Here is an 18,105-nt window from a genome sequence, read left to right as displayed (position 1 = left end):
CATAGTTATTCAAATGATCAAGAATGTAATTTTGAACATTGAATTCCTCCTTGCAAATTTTGAGTAAATTTTCAATTGTTTCCCATTTGAAAGTAAGATTTTCTAATGTGAGTGAGTTCACAAATTCACTTGTTAATGATCTTTTCAAATCAATAAATTCACCATTCTTAAATAAACCCAAAATGAATAAAACATCCAACATTTCTTCTTTGTTAAACTTTACCTTATTCTTATCGTATATCAAAGAGTCAATTAATTTTTGAATAATTTCTTGTTGTGATGAACTCATCAAACAAAGTATCTTTTCATTCTTCAAAATGTTACTAAATTTTGGTGAAGTTTTTTCAATGAGGGGAATGAATCCATAAATTGGCAATCCAAATAATTCATCTCTTGAATGTTTTTTCAAATTATGAAATTCTATTTTAGAATGTAAGTTACCATTTCCAGTTAATAACTTATTTCCAATATGAGGATACGTTCTAATATCAAAAGGTGAATCACCACTGAATCCAGCAGTTCCATTTCCAGCAATTGTTACAATATTTCCATTTTCTAATATTTTTCTAATTCTATGATTATAATAATCAGCAATATAAACTTCATTATTTGATGAAACAAAAACACCCATAGGATTATTCAGTTGTGCATTTGTTGCAGGACCATTATCACCACTGAATCCACCAGTTCCATTTCCAGCAATTGTTACAATATTTCCATTTTTTAATATTTTTCTAATTCTATGATTATTATAATCAACAATATAAACTTCATTATTTGATGAAACAAAAACGCTATAAGGATTATTCAGTTGTGCATTTGTTGCAGGACCATTATCACCACTGAATCCACCAGTTCCATTTCCAGCAATTGTTACAATTTTTCCATTTTCTAATATTTTTCTAATTCTATGATTACTAAAATCAGCAATATAAACTTCATTATTTGATGAAACAAAAACGCTATAAGGATTATACAGTTGTGCATTTGTTGCAGGACCATTATCACCTCTGAATCCAGCAGTTCCATTTCCAGCAATTGTTACAATATTTCCATTTTTTAATATTTTTCTAATTCTTTGATTACCATAATCAGCAATATAAACTTCATTATTTGATGAAACAAAAACACCAAAAGGAGAATTCAGTTGTGCACTGGTAGCAAGTGAAGACATTTTTTTAATTGAAATCTGAACGGAAAAAACAAAATTCAAAGGTTGAAAGGTGAATTTGACAACTTGTTGATAATACCACTTTCAACAGGAAGCAAAGGATGAAGAACATGGCTGGCAAGAAACTAAACAGAAGCCTGCATATTGTTCATTCACTCCGATACTTTACCAGCTTTGATGTAGCGTGATGATGGTAAGAAGTGAGGTTGCAAGGATTTTTTTCCCGCCTTCTTTTTCTTTTGTTTTTTTCATCACGTCCTTTGACTTCGCCACGTTGTATTGTGCTTACTGGCTGTTGGTAAAATATTGTTGATGAATCTTCCTTTCTAATTACAAAAGTGTACAGTCCATTACTATCTCTACATATCCTTAACTAATTTCTTGATGGAAATATTATTGCAAAAGGCATTCATGAAGCATTGTAATATATACTACCAAGTACTACGGCTACGAAAAAAATGTTAGTAAGATTACTAACAATTGAGTTATGACTTTTTGCTGACGTTAGATAAAAAAGCCCTTCTTCATTGAGTTTGCAATATCTTACCGTGTTTCAACGCATAGTGTTGATACTTCTTTTCCAGGACATGGTTTCCCATTCCAACCCAACACTTTTTCTGTACTGGAACATATCTCTCAATTTCACACACACCAAGTTTAGTTGTTATCGTTTCCTACTAGTAGCGAAGAAAAAAAAATGTTTACAAGACGAAAGTCAACAACCACTACTTCCAATATGTTATTTCGTGCACTTGCACTTGTATTATCGCTCCAACTAATCGCTCATTTATTTCTAGTTCATGCACAAAAAAGTAGACCAGTTGAGTATTCTCTTGAAACTATATTGGGAGGACAAATTGGAGATGGCATGAAGGCAACCAATGTTGGAATGTATAGACCTTATGGATTGGCAGTTGACAAGAAAAACGGTAATATTTATTATGCAGAATCGGGTAATCATCAAGTGAGATACTTGGATTCGAATAGTGGAATTTCACATTATTTTGCTGGAGCACCAAATTACCAAGCAGGTGTTGGTTCAGATAGTTTGGCTTTCGCCAATGATTCTCTGACTAATCCATATGGAGTAGCAATCAATTCGAAAGGTGAAGTTTTCATTACCACTACCAGGTAAGCTATTAAAAACTAGTGTAGCGATTCTTGCTTATTGCCTATGGCGGACTGATGTGGGGATGTATCCGAAGTAAGTGGCGGAAAAGTTAACACAGACTGAAACCAGTGGCGGTACACCAGTTTTTGCTTGGGTGATTGAAGCTTATCTGGTAGTGTGGATTGATGAATAGAGTGAAGAAGGTTTTTTTCAACTCAACTATTAATGAGTTCAATATGATTACAATAGCAGGAGGTGGATCTTTGACGACAAGTGGCGTTCCTGCACTTTCGGCTAGATTATCCTATCCTGTGTGTATTGCAGTTTCGCCAAAAGATGAAATTTTCATTTGTGATAACAATAATATTAGAAAGATTGTGAATGATACCTTTTATAATGTTGTTGGAAATGGACAACTTGGAAATAGTCCAGATGGCACGCCAGCTGTCACTGCTAGTATTAAAACTGCATATGGAATTGCTTTTCATCCAGTAACAGGTAAGTTTATTCTACACACTGACAGTATTTCTAATATTTAAAAGGTGAGATGTACTTCTCTGGTAAGTTTTATTCGAAACTATTTCTAATATTGTTAAGATATAAATAATAATGTGATTCGTTACGTGGCAAGTAATGGAACATTATTGACCTACGTCTCTATTGTTTCTCCTGGAGCGATTGTTTTTGATTCGAATGGTAATTTATTTGCTCTCAGCTTGACAAAAGGTCAAGTTATCAAAATTTCTAATGGTGTTAAAACTGTCATTGCCAACAATGCAGGAGTTGTTGGATTCAGCGGAGATGGAGGTAGTGCTCTCAATGCTCGTTTTACCTATCCATCTGGATTAGCTATTTATGGAAATAGTTTATATGTTTCAGATTTTGCTGACTATAGAATTAGAAAAATCGACTTGGTACTTGGAAATATTAATACAGTTGCAGGAGATGGCTCAATAAGATATCAAGTACTTTCAGGAAATGTTTCGAATATTTCACTTTTGAATCCAGTATCTACATTTTATAATTCTAAAAGAGATGAATTGTTGGTAGTGGATAGTTCAGTTGGAGTTGTTTTAAAACTTAATTCAGTTGCTAATTATGGAAATTCATTGGTTGACCGTGTGGCTGGAACTGGAATTATCGAATTGGACACTGATGGAAAATTGGGAAATTTAACTTCGCTTTATACTCCCATTTCAGTTACTCAATCAGAATCCTCAAGTGATATTTACATTGGTACCACTATTGGAATTAAGAAACTAACCGATTCTAATAAGCTTATTTCATCTTTTGCTGGTTCACAAGCTTATAGCTCTGGAGATGGATATCCAGCTACTGCAGCTAGATTGTCAAGCCCAGAAGGAATAGCAATCTCAACAAGTGGTGAAGTTTTCATCAGTGATAAGGGCAGTCACACTATTCGAAAGATTGATTCGAAAGGTGTCATCTCCACTGTAGCAGGAACTGGTTCAGCAGGATATGTAGATGGACCAGCATTGAAAGCCAAGTTAAATGGACCAGGTTTTCTAGCTTTCACACCAAATGGTGATTTGTTAATTACAGAATCTTCCAACAATCGAATTAGAAAGTTGAGTTTCGTCTCTGGAAATATTACAACAATTGCTGGAACAGGAAATACCACATATAATGGAGAGGGATTGTCTGCGCTCTCCACAAATATGAATTATCCATCTGGTATTTGCGTTAATGCAAGTAATGGTGATATTTTCTATTCAGGTAAGTTTATTCAAAACTATTTCTAATATAATTTTTAAAAAGAAAACCAGAATTACAGAATTAGAAAGATTGATGCCAGCACAGGTAAAATCTACACAGTTATTGGAACAGGATCTTCCGCCTTCACTGCAGATGGATTCAATGCCACTTCCACCTCAGTTTATCCAAGAGGTTTAGCTATTCATCCAATTAGTTTAGAATTGTATTTTGTTGACATTGGTGGTAGTACTGGAAAATATCTCATTAGAAGAGTTAATTCACAAGATGGAAAGGTCTATACAGTAATTGGAGGTGGTCAATCACTTTCTGCCACAAGTTTAGCCAATGCAACAAATATTGGCGGAGTTTCTGCAATTTCATTCGCTCCGAACGGAGATTTGTACTTTGACAGTCCGTCTACTCATGGCATTAAGCGAATGATTTATGGTTCGAATATGGTTTCGACTATTGCTGGACTAGTGTCCTATATGGCCACAACTGGTGATGGACCTGCTTTGTCCACAAGTATTGCCGTTCCTCAATGTGTAGTTTATTGGAATGGTGAAGTTTATTTTGTCGATGTGTATTTGATTAGAAAGGTTTCGTCTGGACAGGTTGTTACGATAGCTGGTGGAATTGGAGATGGAGGTTTAGCTGTCAATTCTGAGCTGTCAACTGTTTCGTCTATGGCCCTTACTGATACAGATCTATACCTTTCCGATAAGGGAAATTATAGAATTCGAAAGGTTTCATTTTCAAGTGGATTAATTGATTCAGTGGTTGGTGCTTATTATTACACTGATAATGGAGATAATTTTGCCAATAAGACAAATATTAATCTTGTTAATGATATTAGAATTCTTAATAATCAAATTCTATTTACCGATTCAGGAAATAACAAAATTAGAAAGACAGATATTTCTGGAAAAGGCAAAGTGACAACTATTGCAGGAAAGGGAACTAATATAGGTATTGTTTCAATGCCAGAAAATGAATTGGCAACTCAATCCTATCTCAATAACCCAAGCTCAGTTGCTTATTTACCAAATGGAGAAGTGATTATTGCAGATACCAATAATAATGTTATTCGAAAGGTTGACTTGATTGGAAATATCACCTTAATTGCAGGAAAACCTTTCCAAGCAGGTTTCAATGGAGATTCTTCCAATGCAAAGAATTCATTGTTGAACAATCCAACAGGATTATCAACTTTGAAAGATGGCAGAATTGTATTTGCTGATACCATGAATATGAGAATTAGAATGTTGACTCCTTATTGTCCAGTTGGATATATTATGAATCAATTACCATCGGGTGGATTGGTGTGTAACATTACAACATGTTATGGAGTTTCGTTTGATGATTCGAAAGTTTGTTCTGGTAAGGGAACTTGTCAAGCATTGAATAGTTGCTCTTGCTTGACTGGATATTCAGGATTGGATTGTTCTATTGCTGATTATTGTACTCTTTATCCAACTTCAACTGTTTGCTCATCTTCATCTTTCAACACAACTGAATCTCAAACAAGCATAGTTTCGAATATCACTCAATTAGATTCAAAGACTATTCAATTTTCGTCAACTCCATCCATTTCAATTTCACTTCCATCAATCATTTCTCAATATCTTCAAAGTTCTGAAATTTCTCTGAAGAATGATTCAGTTCAAGTAGTTTCTTCTCTATCTGAAAGTAAGAAATCCGAAACTGCTGTAATTTCTCAAGTTGTTTCATTAGTTTTATTGAAATCAAATTCAAATGAAAAGATTACAGTCCAAAATTTGCAACAACCAATTTCATTCTCCTTTGAAAATGTAACATTAACTCTACCAAATATAGAAAAATTGAATATTTCATGTGTTTACTTGGATGAAAATTCAAAAGAATGGAAATCAGATGGATTGGAAACTGAAATTCAAAATCAAATCATTACTCAGCAACTTGCCGATGGAAATGTCACCGTAACATTGTCAATCAAATGTAACACAAATCATTTGACATCCTTTTCAGTAATTGACCAAAATTACAAAAAAGCAACAAGTCAACCAAACAAGGAAGATGCAGCCATTCTACAAGATAATACTGTATTGATTGCTGCCATTGTTGGTAGTGTTGGTGGATTGTGTGTCATTGGTACAATTATTGCTTTAATTGTTGTCGTTTGCATTTTTGTTAAAAGAAAGAACAAGAAATAAACATAAATGTTAATGTTAATGTGGAAATATTTTCAATTAGTTGATGTGGTGTTGGAATGGAATGAAATCATTAAGGAGTTAGGATAATTGATTAATAAAATCCCATTCCATTTCAATTTTGTGTTGATCTTCTTTAGAGAAACAATTCTTGTGAGGAGTGTAAACATTGAAATAATAGCTCTTGAAATAGTTATGAGATGAACATATTATATTCCCTCCAGTTGCTCCACCACAATGAAGTCCCAGTAAACCGATCGAGAAATAGCTTTTCTCCATTAAGGATGCTAGATCAGTATTGTCACATTCCAACACTTCTTCTACCTTTATCCTACATTTGAAAACTGGTCCTCCAGAACAAGAATTCAAACTTCCACTATTGTAAATAACATTACTGTTGCAAGTTTCCACTGTCCAACCCAAAGATGCCGACATTTGTTCTTGTGGGACTAATTTCCAAACATCTGAACTATTCAATCCTAACTTTCTGAGCTTTAGTTCTTCTAGATGGTTATTCCCAACAAAGTAACCAAACAAGAGAGTAGTGTAAAACTCAGGACAATAATTGCTATCTGTAATATGGTTCAACAATCCAATCATTGATGGAGAAGGAATAATTGGTACATATTGAAGTGGTTCCAAATCCTCAACAATTATCTTTAACAATACCCAGTCATCCGAAACTTGATTACTGAGTCGAAAGGCCCCTTCTTCTACAACAACACACTGTCCTTTCTTTCCATCAATTTCTGCAACAACCTCAACAAGGGATAAATCATGATCTTTAGTTGGATACAAAACATGAGCACACGTGAATGCCATAACGTATCCTTTCATATTATTGAGCACAATCACTGCAGTACCAATTGATGAGTAAATAATTGAGTCGGAGGCACTATTCATTAAGGCAGTTATTTTGCAAACCTGCTCCGAAATTGAGTTGAGATTTTCATGATTTGCTTTAAAGCAATGCTTTTTTGATATAAATTTGGGAGTAATCACATTTCTCTTATTGATTATCTTGTCGTTTTTCATTGGAATTAAGGAATTAGCATTATAGTGCAGGGTTTCATTTTCGGTTGGTATTATTTTAATAGTGGAAACAGAATTCTCACTGTCCTTAATATTGAATATTAGAGTTTCGAACATCATTGCCTCGGTAGTATTTACTCCAATTGGGGTAGCATTCGGATCATGCTCATACAATCCTTCCTCAGTAATAAAATCTAATAATGCATCATCATCATCACCATGAGAGTCTACATCGGGTTTTCTCATTTTTATTTAAACAATTCTTAATAGCTTATTTCATCAGCTAAACTCACGCCACAACACATAGAAAATTGGTGCTAACAACAAGGTAATAGCTGGAGAAAATTTGTAGAATAAACACATTTACAGCATTGTAATTGTTATCTGTGATTTAATAGGGGTAGCACTATTTGAATTTGGTATGGTCTTTTCGATCAATCTGTTTTTGGAGGTTTGTGTTACATAACAAACTTGCTGTAACACCTATGGCAAATAATCAATTAAAAGCTGGACCGGACAAATTGTTTACAATAGAGCCACACAACTAACTGTCTTTCTTTGGTTTTAAATCATGCCAGCTGGCATTAATTAAGCCCTGTTCGAAAAAAACAAAATGAACAAGATTACATAGTGTATCTTATTTGCTTTAATTGCATTGTTTGCTTGTATTGCATCCTTCACTCAAGCCAGAGAAGAACAACCAATTGACTCTGCTGCTCTTTTGAGAAAACTTGCTCGTAACTTGTATCCAGATGCAAGTGATCGTCAAATTATTAGAAAGTTATTCCCAAGAGTCAATCAAAAGACGTCTTGCTCCTAAGACTGTTGATAACGTTGTAAAGAGTTTGAGTGATGCCTCTTCATTTGATTGTGCTAGATATTGTGCTGGTAGTACTGGTGATTATAAGGTTTCTTGTTATCATCATTGCATGCGTTATAATTTGTAATTCAGAAACTATTAGAAACAAATTTCCAGTTTAGCTGAGATGTGACTGGATTTCAATAAATGAATTTCAATGTGTTTGGTGTTTCTCATCCATGCAATTAGTTGAAATATATTTATTGAAAATGTTGCATAACACAAAAATTGAAAGAATATCACATCCCGACTTGGATTTGGATTTTGGAAGAAAAAAAAATTAAAAAAAAATTCAACCTCTAGTACGTGATGTACTTTGATGATTTACGGAGTGGTTTCACATCTTTATACTACAATAATTTCAGCTCGTCATCTCTACATCATCTATATAATAGTAGTAATAGTGATTTTTATTGGAAAATTATCATCATGAAATTAGAAATTATTTTTCATCATGGAAAAAGTCATGTTAGTGATACCATCATCTGATCATTCACCAACCATCATCAATGATATTTTCCATCGATATAATAATAGTATTTGTGGAAATTAATTTTTAGTAATTTAATTTTAGTTCTCACTACTATTCATCATCAGTGTGGAATCTACTGTACAAGTTGGAAATCTGTCAATATAGTATTGTTCGGAATGGTCAATAGTATCAGAAAAGATTTTGTCCGATGACTTTTGGTCAAGTAATGATAGGGAAAGGTATGTGTGAAATTTGAAAATACACATGTATACTACCCATCATGTACTTCACCAAATCAAAAAGTTTCTTCTAGTAGTACTATTTAAATTGATAATAAACATCATATTTATTATAATTTATTCCTGTTCTTTTGTGTTGGTCAAGTTCCGGTTTGGTTGACTAAGATTTGGTTATTTACTCGCCCAAATTAAATTTCCAAATCGTGCAACTTTCCCATGTATTAGTACATATCAAATTAATAATAAATTTCACTTTTTTTTATATAAGGCACTCCTTAACACTCTTTTTTTCCTTAATTCTGAATAAATCTTGGATCAGATGACGAAACTTGAATAATTATGGAGTTATATAAATAATGACAATGCTACTAATAATAATTGACATGAAATATTCGATCTTGGGAATGAAATCTTTAAGAATAAGTCCGTTTCTTAGTATTCACAAATTGACCCACTATATTATTTCAACGTTTGTCACAAGTAATTAAATAATCTGAAGATAGTAAATTTCAATAATCATACACCAGTTTGAAATGTGTGAACAAATTCCTTTCACTCAACCAGAACTCTCCCTGAACATTTCACATTGTAAAATTAAGAGAAACTTGACAAGTTAATCATTTAAAAAAGGAAACCAACAAAGTCTAATTAATAACAACAAACAAAAAAAAATGTCAATTAACACACCACCAACAAACTCTCAACCAACTACTGGTCAACACCAACCTCCACAACAACAACAACAAGGCTATTACCAATACCCACCCCATCCACAACAACAACCATATGGTCAACCACAATATCCACCACAACAAGGTTATGGATATCCTCCACAACAACAACAACCACAAGGAGGTTATTATGGAGGTTATGCACAACCATATGGACAACCACAATATCCTCCACAAGGATATTATGGACAACCACAATATTCACCACAAGTAGGTCAACAACCAATTGGTACTTCTCAAATTCCTCCTCCAACTGGTCAACCAAATGTTGTTGGTCAATATTCACCACAAATTCAACCATTTGGTCAACCACAAACTAATCAACAATATCCACCTCAACAAGGATATTATGGTCAACCAAATGTTCCTCCTCAACAATATCCTCCACAATACGTAAATCAACCTTATGGTCAACCACAATATTCACCTCAAACTGGCATTCCAGGTCAACCACAACCATATGGACAACCACAAACTCAAATTCCTTATGGACAATTTCCACCTCAAACTGGTGTTCCTCCACCTCAACAACAACCATTTGGTCAACCACAAACTCAAATTCCACAACATTTACCAACAAGTATTCCACAAAAACCAACTCCACGTAATTTAACCTATCAAAAAATTGCAACTTTGGGCGAAGAAGAAGATTGTGGCGAATTCAAATTTCAAAATGTCTATGCAATGGTTGTCCATCAAAAGAGAAATTGGCTTTTCGTTGCTGATTGGAAATATATTCACATTTTCGATTTGAACACCAAGAGAAATTTGAAAACTTTGAATTGTAACCATTTATGGGGAAGTGGCAGTTATCCAACTGATATTGACATTGATTACAATGATGACACTTTTTATGTCATTGCAGATTATTCGCTTTTCAAGCTTAATTTTGAAGGAGATTTGATAATGAAACTCAATTCACAAAATATGGAAGAAAAGGGAATGAAATTTGTGCCACGTTATATTGCAGTCAACCAAGCTGATTCGTCTGTGTTGTGTGCAACTGAAGGAAGTGGAACTCAAGTATTGCAAATCATGACAAGGGATGGAAAAGGTGGAAAGGTCATTTCAGAAGATTCTCAAGGAAAATCTCGTTATTATTGCTTCCATTCTATTTGTTATTCTGGTTATGGAGATCAATTTTATATTGGAGATAGTTCAACAATTTACTTGATTGACTCAACTGGTAAAATTTTGAAAACTCATCAATTGGAAGCTACTCCTGATTCATTGAGAGTTGACCATTACACTGGTTGTCTCATTTTGAGTGATTATCACAAATGCATCAAGTTTGTTAATATGGAAGGTTATTCAAAGAGTTTTGCTGAAGAAGGTGGCACAAGTTGTTGTGAAGTTTCTGATCAATTGGGTGAATTATACGTCTCATTCCACAATAAGATTGTAATTTACAAATCTGGTGAAGCTCACTTGGTTTCTCAAATGGGAATTAGACCATTACCAGTTACTCAACCACCAAAGGTCACTCCAAATAGAAATATGAAGAGATTAGCTATATTGGGTGATGAAGAAGATTGTGGTGAGTTCAAATTTTCAGGATTGATTGCCATGGTTGTTCATCAAAAGAAAAAGCATTTGCTTGTGGCTGAAAGATTGAAAGTTCACATCTTTGATTTGACAACAAAGAGACACATCAAGACAATTAAGGTTCCAGTTGGAGATTGTCAAAGTATTTATGATATTGATATAGATTACAATGAGGATACAATCGTTGTGGCTACTGATGCATTTTACAAATTCAGTTATGAAGGAGATATCATGTGGAAAGTTGATTATCATAACAGAGAACAAAAAGGATTTAAATTCATTCCACGTTACATTGCAGTCAACCAATTAGATTCTTCAATTATGTGCTTGACGGAAGGTTGTGGAACTCAAATTATCCAAATGTGTACAAAGGATGGTCAGAGTGGAAAAGTCATTTCAGAAGATTCCCAAGGAAAATCTCGTTATTATTGCTTCTGCTCTGTCTTGTATTCTGGCGTTGAAGATCAATTCTACATTGGAGATAGTTCAACAATCTATCTCATTAATTCTAAAGGAAGAATCTTAAAGACACACAATGCTGGAGCACATACAGATTCAATGAGACTTGATAGAGCTACTGGAAATATTTTGTTGAATGATTATCACAAGAGTGTTCGTTTGGTCAATTTGGAAGGTTATGATAAGATTTTAGTTAATGATATTCCAATTCAAGCAGTAGATATTTTAGATGAAACAGGTGAACTCTTCGTTGGAAGTTATGATCAAGTATTTATCTATAAGGCTCAATAAATATTACTATAACTGACTTGTTGGTTTGGTAAAATATGTTTATTTACTTTGTAAAGTTTTTTCAAATTCCACTAATTTATCCACTATACGAGTGAATGGTGGTCTTTGAGCTACCTCTGCATTCCAACATTCCTCAATCAATTTAAACATTCCTGCCAGTACGAAATCATAACTATCCTTAAGAGTGGCACCCACTTTTTTATCTCCACAATCTGCATATATCCAATAATCCACATAGCTATCACTTAATGGCAAGGAAGGTAACGGAAGTCTCAAACCTTCAGTTACCATCTTTGGAACAACCATGTAGGCCTCATTCAAATTCTTGAAAGCCAATTTTTGAGTTTCTGTCATAATTAAGCTGTATTTAGGATCATTCACGTAGGATGAATTGAATAGTGACGATTCCTCAAATAAGACTTGTTGAAATCATATTAAATATTCTCACAAATTCCATTTTATACTCACCTTGCCACATTATAATAGAAAAACTGTAAATATCACACTTTTCATCATATTTAGTTCCTAATAAAACTTCCTATTATCATTTAATTACATATTAACAAAAATCTAAGAATATTTCACATACCGGTGCCATATCTTTAACATTGGAAATTAACAAATCAATTTAAACAAATAACTAATACTTACATAGTAAAGTTCCAACTGTACAAGTCTTGGTCATGCTTCCACTATCCGTAGTATAGAGTTTTGACAAGCCAAAGTCTGTAATCTTTGCTGTTAATTCATTCGAAAGTAAAATATTTCCAGGTTTCAAATCTCTGTGCATGATGCAACGGTCATGGAGATAGGACATTCCAGAAGCAATATTCGAAAGTATTCTAATCTTTTGCACGAACGAAATCTTCTTTTTATGATTTTTCAAGCCATAAATAAAGGTATCCAAACTTCCTCCATGCATAAATTCAGTAACCATGAATTTGGCAGAATTAGATAAACAAACTCCTAATAAAATTGTTTGATATGGGTCCAAATTATTGTAAACTTACCATAAAATGTTACAATATGTGGATGTCTAATTGAGCTCAAAAGTGATGCCTCATGTTCAAAATCATTAGAATCCAAATCCTCATCTTCAATCTTGATAGTTTTCAAAGCAACTGGAACTCGTTTCCAATTAGCCAAATAGACAATTCCACCTCCTCCCTCACCAACTTTCTTAATCAATTCCACATCATCCAATTTAATAAGCCATTCCTTGTATGAGTGCTTATTTTCCAATTCACTATTATAAAGTGTTTGGAGATCCATCAGTTTTTTAGTCAATTCTTCCTCAGCTTTTTCCTTCTTTGCTAAAAGTGCAACCTGACCTCTCATCTTTACAAATTTATAAGTAATAAAGACACAGAAAATAAGGCAACACGCTCCACAACAGCAAGATGCCAGGACAACTAAGGAAGCTACCAAGGCTGCATTTGGTCCACATTCATAATAAACCCTAGATGTAGAACTCTTGAAAAGGTTGACTACTAGAGATTCTGCACTCGAACAACTCTGTAATTTCACCTTTAAATTCAAATTCTTTTCGTATGGAATATTAGTCAAACCAATAACCATATTCACAGTTGTGTTAAATGTTAGAAATCGGTTTGTTTTCAAATAAACTGTAAAAGTAAATCTTTTTTGGAAACCAGTTGCAAGTGAGTTCATTGAACTAATCTCTGGATAGATTGCATCATCTGAAGACATTTCAATCTCTAAATTAGACGTGAAAGGAACTTGATTTCCAAACATGTCATATAAATCAAAAAGTAAAATATCCGCAGTACCAGGTTTAAGGGTAAAATCAGATGGAGTTGTTTGAATTTCAGTTGCAAATGAAGAATAATCTGATAAATAAGGAGATGCCTTACAATAATTATTCACAAATATTTTGGATATTCTTCTATATGCAAATGATGGCTTTGAATTAATAAAGAAAATACCACCTCCCAAAAGATTTGCATTATTTCCAGAAATGGATTTGAAATCTGAAGATCCATAACTGAATGTAATTTCAGAATTCATTGTGAAAATGGCACCTCCAGAATTTGAACAATTATTACCTATCATGGAGGTATCTGTAAATGCAATTTGAGAAATGGAAATGGTATCCATACTGGCATAACCTCCTCCATAACCAGCAGTATTGGAAACGAAATTATCATCCAATGAAAAGTATTCAAGTGGTAAGAAACTAAAGATGGCTCCACCAAATATACCACCATTGTTACTGTCAAAGTAGCAGCCACTGGTGATGAGGACACTTCTGTATTGATAAATGGCTCCACCTCCAATGTAATCCAAACCTAATTTTCCATTAGAAGAATCTACACTATTAGAAAGGAATTGGACATTTTCAATGAAAACTCTGAAAACAGTCCTCACATGAATAGCTCCTCCTCCAAGGTTATTCTTATTATTTTTGAAAATGGAATCAAAGAATCGAGCATACAGACCTGGGCCTTCAATCAGTGCTCCTCCATATAATTTCATATTCTCCACTGTTACATTCCTCACCCTCAAATCACTTCTCACAGTGAGGCAGCTCACAGAAAATCCAGAATAGCTATACTCTGAAAAGTATGACGAGACAATATTTGGAATGTTTGTAGGTAGAATATTTCCTGAATGAGTATTATTCCTGAAAAAGATTTCACTAAATTCAATAATCCTCACTGTACTTGCTGTGAATCTGCTATCCACTAAAGTGAGAGAATTTTTCACTGAAGAACCATCTACCATGCTAACAAATCCATAAAAGATCAATAAACTATTATCCACACTAATATTTTCAATATAAATATTTGAGGAAATTCTAGAAATGGAATATCCAATAGCTTTCTTCTCAAATGACGTCTGGCTTATTATCACATTTTCAATATCATTCATATGAAGAATACTAAAATCAGCTCCATCACTGGTAACTCTACAGTTTCGAATATTGAGAAATTTTGACATGGAAATGGTTACATTCTGAATCACTGAATTTTCAATGACAATTGAGTCCATTGTGGAAACTATTGGAATATTAAAATTCCTCCACACTATATTACTCATTGTCAAATTAAATCTAAAACTAGAACTCCAATTCGAAACATAATTACAATTAACAATTACTGGACTATTTGCTGAAATTTTAACCTCAGAAAAGTTAATTCCAGTAAAATTAAACCCTTTACAATTAATAGCATCTCCAACATCTTTCTCTTCAATAGATGCCTGCAAATAGAGAAGAATCTGTTTCGTATTCACAATTTTCCTATTTGTTTTTAAATCATCCAAAGAGAATGGAATTGTCTTACATGAAGTAATGGCATCCGATGAACATCCAATACTATCAGAACCATTCTGTGGATTCACATAGACAGTAACACTTTCTTCATCTGATGATGTTCCTAATAGAGATGATGATGATAATGATGTTCTTGTGGATGGTGATGATAAGGAAGATGAATAGGTGAGGTCTTCATGTATAATTTCATTCACTAATTGTCTAATGGTTTGATCCAATGCTAATGTTGGTTTTGTTGATATTCTTCTTATTGGTGGTGAAGATGATGATGCAATTATTGGAAGTATGGATAATTCTTCGGAAGTACCATTCACAAATATATTAAAACACATTGATGAATAACAACAAATCATCATTATCATTGTCCACAACAATAATATCTTTAATTTCTTCCCATCCTGATTAAGATAATTCTGTTCTTCATCATGATGTCGTTTCAAAACCATAGTGGCACTATCATCATCCCCAAATAATTCAACAAAAGATGTGTGATGATGGAACACCGAGTGTTTGTCGTTGTTTTTTTTGAATGGGTGGCTAAATACCAACAACAATCATGCGACTCAATGATGCATATTACAGCTCTAGCTATTGGAAGGGAAACAAGGATTATTAAGTGGAAGGTTGTTCTTTAATTGGTTCAATAGCATTTGATCTCTGAAATGCTTGGTTATGTTGGGTTGTGGGAGAGTGTGAAAAGTGTTGTGAGGAATTAGTTCTGGAAGAATTTGATCATTTGTCTTTGGAATAGGACCCTATCTCGACAAATGAAGGACATGTCATTGCAATGGATCCATGTGGTGATTGTTGTTCGAGGTGGATGCATTTCAGTATTATTAACAATTTGATTCAAATTTGCCTTTGGTTTCGTCTCTGTAACTGTGTGAACTATGGTATCACTGTAAAAGAGGACAGCTCTATTGAATTTAGGTTCAATATCTTCCTTCTCAGTTTCCCAATAATTAATATACAACTTGGTTGATGGTTTGTAAACTCTCAATAATCCACCTTCCCAATTTCTCTCCTCAAATTGAAATCCTTTATATTTCTTTTCCATTTGTTGTTTCTCCTCTTGATTATCCACATATGGAGTTGTATAATAAACAATCGTCAGCTTTCTACTATCAGCATTATGATTATCCAAATGAACTGGAAGTCCATTCTCAAAATCCTTACACAATGCAACCTTATTAAAGAAATCATCATCGATTGACTCATCTGGCTTTTTTAATATTTCATCAAATACAACTCTCCTTTGAAAATATTGTCCAATCTGTGTAGTGAGAGCATACATATCAACATGTTCCTTAATTGATGATTTTTCATGTTCCTTCTTAATCATCTTTAATGTGTAGAAAGGATGTTGTCCAATTTGTATCACTTGTCCACTATCTTCATCCTCCATGTATGATTCCTCTCGTGTGAGGAGATTATTCTCTGAGAGAGAAACAATCTTTTCATAGAAATTATTTTCGGAATTGTTATTATTTGATTGGTGGAGAGGCAGGAAATCATCAATTACTATGAAATTATTTGTTTTTAAAATTGCTAATTTATCCCTCGTTATTATACTATCCCAGTGTTCATGGAGGGAATTATTTAATAATGATTGTGATTTTTCCGATGATGAAGTTTGATTGCTTGAGGAGAACATTTTGTTAATTTCTTTTTAATTTAATTTTATTTTTAGTTTTTTTATCGTTTCAATTAAGGTGAGATGGATGAACAAGGAACATTCTATGAACTTTGTCCAAACCTGTTTTAATTTATTTGAAAACAATTACAAATTCTGAATCACTGTGGACACCAGCATATAATTCACCACTTTCTGTATCCAATGCAATATCCAAGCCCTCACCAGGATAAAACAAGTTAAATCTATACTTTTGAGATTTCTCATTTTCAAAGTTAGTGACACAGGTGCCGTCTTCATTCATAAAAACGATTCCAGACGAAACACAAAATATTCTATTGGTAACTGGTTCAAATTGTGGTCTTACATGCAAAACAGTAGAGTGCTTGGTATGTTTCTTTAAAATTTTTCCATTCTTATTCGAAACTATAATATTATACTGATCAATAAGCACCAAATCATTATCATGATTAATTCCAATACTATCAATATTCTGCATTTCAAAAATGCTCTTTCCATTAATGTCATTTCTTAAAGATTTTACAATTGCCCCATTGGTAGGTGACAAAAAGTCAACTCCATTCTTTTGTAGCACATAAACAGTTCCATCCTTTCTATCAACAGTAATTCCTTTAACAACTCCCACAGCGGTTTCCCAATAAATCATCTTTCCATCTCTGGAAGTTTTTACAATAAGTGCTGAGCTACATCTGTGAATCATGTAAATTAGGGCATCATCTTTTGGATCATAATTTAACATTTTGTTTTCTCTGTTTTGGGGTTCTTTGAATTGGTTTTTCAGCTTTTTGGTTTTCAAATCAAATTCCAAGAAGGTATTCTTATCAGAGACGAATAAGGAACGGTTGACTGGATCGATAGTGATGGCAGCAACTCTGGAGAACTGAAAATTGACTGGTTCTTGTTCGCCAAGAGTTGCAATATGTTCAAAAGCTCCACTGAATGGAATAAACGAAGTGAGAGGTGAGCTAGTTAATTGAATAATGTCATTGACATGAGACTTTGTCTTGTTTGATGTATTGTGCAAAGTTAAGTGAGCCTGGCACAAGCTTGCATTGCATGATTTGCAAAAATGTGTTGCTGGAACAGTTTCTTGTTCGTCTTTCAAACATTTTTCACAATTCTTTACAGCTACTTCCAACTGGACGACATCTGGCGTGTGGGATTTAGTCTTGTTAGCAGAATTATGTAGTGTTGTATGAGAATCACAAAAGTTCATGTTGCATTGTTTGCAGTTATGTGTAGCTGGCACTGTTTCTTCGTCATCTTTAAAACACTTATCGCAATTGACCATTTCTTGAAAATTTGTGTGAGGAAATGTTTTGATATTTTTTCTTGTTGATT

At 33.5% G+C, this 18,105-nt stretch overlaps 6 protein-coding genes across 6 annotated transcripts in view; 2 read left to right on the top strand and 4 right to left on the bottom strand.

Moving 5' to 3' along the window:
- NAEGRDRAFT_64395 (uncharacterized protein) overlaps positions 1-1,174 on the bottom strand; it is a gene marked incomplete at both ends in the record, with an annotated part of 3,877 nt that extends 2,703 nt beyond the window's left edge. Inside the window, one exon of the mRNA XM_002680125.1 lies at positions 130-1,174. Coding sequence (XP_002680171.1) covers positions 130-1,174 — 1,045 coding nt within the window. The remainder of the gene's footprint in view (positions 1-129) is intronic.
- Positions 1,175-2,039: 865 nt separating this feature from the next.
- Positions 2,040-6,190, top strand: NAEGRDRAFT_47033 (uncharacterized protein; the record flags this gene model as incomplete). The annotated part of the gene is made up of 4 exons (XM_002680248.1): positions 2,040-2,277; positions 2,607-2,780; positions 2,958-4,019; positions 4,152-6,190. The coding sequence occupies 4 exons, from the start codon at positions 2,040-2,042 to the stop codon at positions 6,188-6,190; spliced, it is 3,513 nt and encodes a 1,170-aa protein (XP_002680294.1).
- Positions 6,191-6,268: 78 nt separating this feature from the next.
- Positions 6,269-7,465, bottom strand: NAEGRDRAFT_64393 (uncharacterized protein; the record flags this gene model as incomplete). The annotated part of the gene is made up of 1 exon (XM_002680124.1): positions 6,269-7,465. The coding sequence occupies one exon, from the start codon at positions 7,463-7,465 to the stop codon at positions 6,269-6,271; it is 1,197 nt and encodes a 398-aa protein (XP_002680170.1).
- Positions 7,466-9,460: 1,995 nt separating this feature from the next.
- NAEGRDRAFT_47031 (uncharacterized protein) lies at positions 9,461-11,815 on the top strand (the record flags this gene model as incomplete). Its single annotated transcript, XM_002680247.1, has 1 exon — positions 9,461-11,815. One exon carries the CDS (start codon positions 9,461-9,463, stop codon positions 11,813-11,815), a length of 2,355 nt encoding a protein of 784 aa, XP_002680293.1.
- A 658-nt stretch (positions 11,816-12,473) lies between these two features.
- NAEGRDRAFT_4918 (uncharacterized protein) lies at positions 12,474-12,919 on the bottom strand (the record flags this gene model as incomplete). Its single annotated transcript, XM_002680123.1, has 2 exons — positions 12,474-12,723; positions 12,822-12,919. Coding segments are annotated over 2 exons (348 nt in total), but the record flags the coding sequence as incomplete, so codon positions are not given.
- Positions 12,920-15,822: 2,903 nt separating this feature from the next.
- Positions 15,823-18,055, bottom strand: NAEGRDRAFT_47029 (uncharacterized protein; the record flags this gene model as incomplete). The annotated part of the gene is made up of 2 exons (XM_002680122.1): positions 15,823-16,547; positions 16,969-18,055. The coding sequence occupies 2 exons, from the start codon at positions 18,053-18,055 to the stop codon at positions 15,823-15,825; spliced, it is 1,812 nt and encodes a 603-aa protein (XP_002680168.1).
- Positions 18,056-18,105: the final 50 nt, after the last annotated feature.

The sequence above is a fragment of the Naegleria gruberi genome, assembly GCF_000004985.1.
Source record: "Naegleria gruberi genomic scaffold NAEGRscaffold_10, whole genome shotgun sequence".
Classification (NCBI taxonomy): Eukaryota; Heterolobosea; class Eutetramitea; order Acrasida; family Naegleriidae; genus Naegleria; species Naegleria gruberi.
This window is presented reverse-complemented; position numbering and strand designations above follow the sequence as displayed.